Source organism: Spinacia oleracea, chromosome 3 (assembly GCF_020520425.1).
Source record: "Spinacia oleracea cultivar Varoflay chromosome 3, BTI_SOV_V1, whole genome shotgun sequence".
Classification (NCBI taxonomy): domain Eukaryota; kingdom Viridiplantae; phylum Streptophyta; class Magnoliopsida; order Caryophyllales; family Amaranthaceae; genus Spinacia; species Spinacia oleracea.
Window position 1 is genome coordinate 151,216,327 of NC_079489.1, and position 7,218 is coordinate 151,223,544.

At 36.9% G+C, this 7,218-nt stretch overlaps 1 protein-coding gene across 1 annotated transcript; it reads left to right on the forward strand.

Moving 5' to 3' along the window:
- The first annotated feature begins 1,303 nt into the window (after positions 1 to 1,303).
- On the forward strand, positions 1,304 to 5,051 carry LOC110777137 (heptahelical transmembrane protein 4). The gene is made up of 4 exons (XM_021981751.2): positions 1,304 to 1,660; positions 1,762 to 2,007; positions 3,089 to 3,371; positions 4,118 to 5,051. The coding sequence occupies exons 2-4, from the start codon at positions 1,784 to 1,786 to the stop codon at positions 4,769 to 4,771; spliced, it is 1,161 nt and encodes a 386-aa protein (XP_021837443.1). The 5' UTR covers positions 1,304 to 1,660; positions 1,762 to 1,783; the 3' UTR covers positions 4,772 to 5,051.
- Positions 5,052 to 7,218: the final 2,167 nt, after the last annotated feature.

Below are 7,218 nucleotides of genomic sequence, written 5' to 3' on the forward strand. Positions count from 1 at the left end.
CTTCATATTCCCCTTGTTTATTAGTTGGGGTGTGGGTGTAACTCTTGTTTGAGAAAGTGTGAGAGTGGTATGGGTGGGCACTTAACACGCGTCGGTCCGTGGGCCTTGGGCCTTGGGACATATGTTCTGACTCCATCCGGTTTTGTCAGTGCACACAAACTCGAAGTTGTGCTAATCTTGGAGGGCTACCACATTCTGTTCTACTGCACCGGGCGGTAGCGCAGAATCGTCTTTTAGGAGAGTGGGTGTCCACGATGCAACAAATTTTCATCAATCAATCCATTCATCATCTAGATAAGTTTGTTCTATTTTTGGTTTGATGGCAACACCCATTTCTGGAAACAAATTGTCTGCTATGGATTGTGAGTTATTGGTTGATATAATTGTTGCAAGTATGGGTGTTCATCGGTCCAGACCGGACCAAAGACCGATTTTTAATAATTCAAACCCGGAAACGGACTGATTTTGCTTTTAAAGCAAATCTCTAAAACTTTGAGCAATATGTTGATGACACGAGAGGGATTGTAAAAAGGGACTAGAATTTTTTTTTAAAAAAAATTATCAATCAATTACATTATTAATCAAAGAGAAGGAGAGAAGACAAATTGGATACCCTCATTTTCCTACTAAAGATGACACTGATTTTGACCGGTTTTAACTATCTTAATGTTGCACGGCTTAATCCATCATAAAAAAAAAATGCAAAATAGTACAATACAACATGAGTACGATTTGTACAAGGTGGATTCAACACGATACACTACTCAACATTTTCGAGTCGTGGGCCTTACGTATGCCACAATTATATTGGAAAAGCATAATTACGTCAAGCCACCAACACAAGGGCTGACGCCGTGCCTAAGTCGCCTTTTGCAAAATTTCGACATGCCACATACTTGGTGGCAAATAATGGCCAACCCTAAGGAATACGACATCAGCAATTAGCATGAGGTGTAACACAACACAACTCAACCCAACCCAACCCAAAGGCCAAAGTTGTCTTTGTCTTATATATTTCCTTTTAATTTGTTCATAATCAAACCATCTAATTTATCTACACATTGAGAATGATCACGGAACACAATTTCCATATTAAGTGTCGTATTTAAAAAAATGTCTTTCCCTACTACAACAAATACGCACGGAATCACCAATAGATCACAACTCACAAGTTCGAAATTGTTGCTCATTCGCGCAAAAAAATTAAAAATATATATATATATAAGCAAGAAATTAAAAAATCAACAAAAACAAAAAAAAACCCAACAACAAATGAAAGATCAACCATCATTTTCACCAAGATTGAACTTGTTTTTATGCGTGAAGGGAGGTTGTGAGTTGTGAGTCGTGACAGAGTTGTTGACAAGCACCCATTAAAGAAAGGACATGGTCAAAAATGACAATTAAGCAAATACCAATTATTTTGGAGGTTGCAAATGCAGGGCATCTTCGCATCTTTCTTCTGTAACGAAGTATAACTAACATTTGGATCCCCAGATTCCTCTCTCTTTCTTTATCTTTCTTTCAATTAATAGCTCCCAATTACAGTTCTGCACTTTAATTACGCCGTCGTTTCACATCGTTTTCCTTCAACATAAATCCCCTGCTTTTCTGGGTTTCATTTCTAGCTCCACATTTCTGGGTCCCAAAATCTCTTCAGGTACTCCCATTTTCTCTCTCCTCTAATCGAATTCTTTCTGGGTTTTACTCTTGAACTTGTGATTGAAATTGGGATTGGGATTGTTTCTTTTTCTGTTTCAGTGAAGAGATCGAGGACAAGACGATGTGTAATCAAAGTGGTCAATGTTCATCAAGAAGTCGAAACAAACAAGGGAAAGGGAAAAGGTTATGGAAGAAAGTCAAATATCAATTAGTGGAGTACCATTCTTTGCCAGGCTATTTGCGAGACAATGAGTATATTCAAGGTCATTACAGAGCTAATTGGCCATTAAAGCAAGCTTTCTTCAGCATTTTCTCTATCCATAATGAAACCCTCAATGTCTGGACGTATGGATCTTTAAACCCTCTTCCTATCTATTTTTTATGTGTTTTTTTTAAGTTTTATCATCTGTTTTCAATTGAATTATACTGTGATCTTGATCTACATTCTTTGTTTTCTTCGCCTGTTATCAGATTTAGGGTAAGATAGTTTCGAAATCATGTTAGTGGACACTGATTTAGGGCTCATTGGCGGCTGTTTGTTATAAATCCTACTTAATTAAGTTGATTTTCTTGCTAGAATTACAGTAATAGTGGATCTTATTTTTGTGGCTACCATTTCACTTGATCAGCAAAATCAGGACTTTTTTTTTTTAATTGTTGTTGTTGCGGATTTTACTGCCCAAAATAGGCAAGATTATTCGTCCTTTGACTTGCTTAATATGAACTCAATACGACTTTATGAAATTGCATTTTAATTAATGAAAATTAACTATGAGTATTAATTGTTCTAATTGTTTCGGTTTTGAATATATCAGCTATACTTACCCAAAAAAAGAAATACAAGTAATAAATGATGCAGTTGTAAATAGTTCTATTTTTGGGATTTGCAATAATATCTCGGGCTTACGTTTTCCTCAAACAAACAAAAAAAAAAAAAAACAAATTGTTCTAGTTTTGCAAAACGGACTGTTATGTACTCCATATTTTCTTAGGACAAAAAAATGAAAAATAAGAACAAATGTAGCCAGTCATTTCTGTATTTCCTTGTGGAAAAAAGATGAAAAGAAGACCTGAATAGCCACTAACCAAAGATTTATTGCACTTGCTAGTTGTGGCTTTAAAGTTATGTACTTACTTTTGCTTGCAAACTTAGATGTAATATCATAATATGTAAATGATGTTACTACCTTTGCAAAATTCTGTTTTCTGTTACATCACTTGCATGAAGTATGTAGCTGTATAGTGTATATTTTTTCTGTATACTTGTATAGTTTCTAATACCCGCTGAAATTTCTGCTGAACTAATTTTCTGGTGAACTAATTTTCCGGTGAACTAATTTTCTGCTGAACTAATTTTCTGCTGAACTAATTTTCTGCTGAACTAATTTTCCGGTGAACTAATTTCTGTTATATGCTGATGATGCAGACATTTGATTGGATTCTTCTTTTTCTTATGTCTGACAATCTACACTGCAAAGAAGGTTCCTGAGGTTGTCGATCTTCATTCAATTCAACATCTTCCTGATCTGCACAAGATGCATGCTGATCTAATGACTTGTCTTCCTTCATTACCTGACATGTCTGATCTTCATAAGCTTCGCGAAGAACTGAGAACATCAATGCCATCTGGTTGGCACATTCTGGAGCTCCTCTCTAACTGTTTGCCAGACCGCTTTTTTAGTGGAAATCAGACTGATGCAAGTGTTCTGGTAGGTTCCTGATATTTAACCTCTTGTCAATGTTTCTTGTGACCAATGCTTTCTTGATGATGATGATGATGATGATGATGATGATTTTTCTCTGTTGAAGAAATACCCATATGTCTATTCAGTTTGCTTTAAGTTTTGGAATTCAGGTTGATCGTTGAAAGTCTTTAATGTTTGCGCATTTGAACTCTCTTTTTATGTAGCAGAAAAAGGAGGTTAAAAATGCTATGAATCTGTTTCTATTCTTCATGTGATCAGACTAGGCTCTAGGAAGTAGGAAGTAGTAATTCAGGTTGATCGTTGAAAGGCTTTAATGTTTGTGCATTTGAACTCTGAAAAAGGAGGTTAAAAATGCTATGAATCTGTTTTTATTCTTCATGTGAATGATCATTCTAGGAAGCAGGAACTACATTTGTTTCTGCCGACTCTTTTCATTCTCAAGTATATAAGGAATTCAAACTGATTGCCAAGATCATTTCTATTTTCTAATAGATATCTTTCCTGTAATTCGACTTATTTTGTCTGAACTTATATTATCTTATATTATCTGAACTTAACTGAACTATCTGAACTTAACTGAACTTATTTTATCTGAAATAAACTTTTTTGTGTGTAAAAGAGTCTGAAAAAAGATTATTTTTCTGAACTTATTTTTGTCTGAAATAAGTCAAATAAGTCAAATAAGTCGAACAGAACAGAGTCTAACTGTAAACAAGCATTCTGAAATCCGTGTGTTATGTTTGCTGCAGCATAACATGACAGATGAGTTGGCAAACGTAATAGGACCTTTCATAAGACGACCGGTAACTCGTTGGCCATTCTTCGCCTACTTAGGAGGAGCAATGTTCTGCTTACTAGCTAGCAGTATATGTCACCTAATATCCTGCCACTCGGAACGCTGTTCATACATCATGCTCAGAGTAGACTACGCCGGAATCGCATCCCTAATCTCAACCTCCTTCTACCCTTTAGTCTACTACTCCTTCATGTGCCATCCCTTTTTTCGAAACCTTTACATGGGGTTCATCACTGTTTTAGCAATCGCGACAGTTATGTTCTCTCTCCTCCCACAATTTGAAAAACCAGAGTTTCGAACCATACGAGCTGTTTTATTTTCTGGGATGGGACTTTCTGGTATACTTCCTATTCTGCATAAAAACATCTTGTACTGGAATCAACCTGCAGCAATTCATACTACTGGTTATGAGCTTTTAATGGGGATGTTTTACGCACTTGGTGCCCTTGTTTATGCAACTAGAGTTCCTGAAAGATGGATGCCTGGGAAATTCGACATTGCAGGACATAGTCATCAATTGTTTCATATACTTGTTGTTGCTGGTGCGTATAGTCATTATCGTGCTGGGTTGGTGTATCTACAATGGAGAGATTTTGAAGGTTGTTAGTTGAAATTCCAGGAAAAACATATTCTAGGTCAGTAATTGTTTATTTTTGTATACCATTCTTCCAGATATTCCCAACTGTAATTAGTGCATTGAAGTGGTATATGATGTTTGAATGCATCTGAATATCTGCAGCTACCAAGTACTGTATTTCATAGGTGATTTAGGTTAAAGTGTTGTACTTTGGATATTGTACTAAGTGATTTTACAGGAAAAACTATTACTCTGTACTGTATTGATTGATGTTCTTGTTACATAAACTTTCATGTAGATTCATTACTTATTTTTTGACAGTGTTTTGATTTACACCAAAAATATGGAATCTTTTTATGACAGTTGAAACTCATGTCTGATGTCTGACATGAGCTTACCAGTCCCAAGTGACAGTTTATGGATCAACAAGTCTCACTTCATTAAGTTAAAGTGAGGTGCTCTTTCATCAATTAATTTCATCAATAAAGTGAGGTACTTGGTCATTAACATTGTCTCTAGCAAAATGGGTGATGATAAAGGTCGCAAGTTGCGACAACATTTAATTGTCGCAATCTTACGTGTCGGAGTTTAATTGGTACATATAGGCGCCACGTAGGCTATGAGTCATCATAATTTTTTTACTATCAAAACAAAAAATTTACTATGAAAATATGTAAATAAGGTAATCGGTATAAAAAAAGAAACAAATTAGAAAATTAAGATTCTTACCTTTATTTTAAACATGTATAATAGGATATATAAACTAAATATTTTAGATTTCAATTTAAATCATGACACATAAGCATGTCATGTCATCATTGTGACACGGCTTAAAGGTCGCATGTTGCGACCTTTATCATTTTCGTAGCAAAATACTCTGTACTCCGTATTTACTGAAGACAGGTAATGGAGTTCTAAATTTGGTAGTCAAGTACGCAGTATTTGCATAACAGAAAGTGTCGGTAAAAAAAGCATTGGGGGTACAGAACAAGCTGCTTACCGAATATAATGGTCGAGGATAGGGATGATATGTGGGTATAATTATGCGGATTTTGCACCGTATTTGCACCAGTTAGAGAGGGTATGGATAAGACTTTGGCGGGTAATGGGAGGGTATGGATATTAAAATTTAAAAGGCATACCCGCTATGATTAGTGGTTAGGTGGTGGATATGAAATCATACCTGTCCCATATCCACCCGTCCACCAGATCCTTATTTTTATACCCACAACAATTCTATAACTTTTAAAACAAAAGAAATCTCATGGGGATATAGAAAAGTATACGTGGATATAAGCGGATACTATGTGGGTAATGGATATGCACTTGGGTGATGGAGTGGGAGTGGATTTAAATTTGGACAGGTGTAGATATTGATTTTGTACCTGCCATGGATGGTTGGTAGGTGCCCTAGGTGGTGGATATGAACATTTTAAGTGGGTATGGGTATGGGGGAGGGGGTATCCGCATCCACCCCTCCCCTTTGCCATCCCAACTCGTGCAGGGCGGAAAATCACAAATTCATAGTGAGGCGGGAAAGGAGAGATGGCATTTGCTCGGCATTTGCTCCATTTAATATATTGGTCCTCTAGATTCGTTAGATAGGCATACTTTAATCTTGTTTTTAAATACACTTATATAGTAAGGTGTATGAAACGAGGATAAACAATAATCATAGAACTCTTATGTACACATAGTTTGAAGTGTACTCGATTAATAAAAATAGATCTCGTAGTTCTTTAGGTAGTTAATCTTTAAGAATGTGTTCAATGTTAATTTAGGTGGGATGTATCATGTATGAGCTCACATAGGAAGAGCAAAATTTGTCGGTTAAAGTTCAACTAGTAGAATCGTGCTGAAATTTTTAATGGACTATAAAATTGGGCTAAATCTCCTACATTAATGAGAAGTCCCACACCTCTGGCCTCTGGGTGCCTGGTGAAAAAAGTCCTATTAAGTAGACATGGGCATGTCGCATGCGTCGCACCGTGTAGGCTCACATACTAGACCTGCGTATCTGACATGAGCTATAAGAAAGTTTTGTATTTCATAAATGCGGCCCATAAATGACATGGCACGTCCAGGCCGGATTGTACCTCTATTTCATAAATGAGGCTCATAAACGACATGACACGTCTAAATCGGATGGATCGTGCCGAGCAGCGGAACTCGTTACTGATTTTATGCCTTTTGTATTGCTAGCAAGCCGGCCCGCCGTGCTCGTGTGGGGATCTTGCCAAATTTCTAAAATGAACCATGACCCATCGACGTGGCTCTCATACCGTGTCGATTTGGTCTGGGCTTACAAAGGGCTCGGACAACCCGACCCATGCACCAGTATAATGAGAAGATATAAATAGGCCCACATTCTAGACCTGCATTAGTTGCGTGTCTGACATGGACCAAGGGAAAGCTTGGTTTTTCATAAATGAGGCCCATAGACGAGATCGCACGTCCAGGCCGCATCGTGCTGAGCC

Bases quoted from the DNA above. Each gene is read 5' to 3' on its own strand.
- LOC110777137 (XM_021981751.2), top strand. From the start codon at position 1,784: ATGTGTAATCAAAGTGGTCAATGTTCATCAAGAAGTCGAAACAAACAA. The intron at 2,008-3,088 runs GTATGGATCTTT...CTGATGATGCAG, and splicing joins GAAACCCTCAATGTCTGGAC to ACATTTGATTGGATTCTTCT. The intron at 3,372-4,117 runs GTAGGTTCCTGA...TGTTTGCTGCAG, and splicing joins AGACTGATGCAAGTGTTCTG to CATAACATGACAGATGAGTT.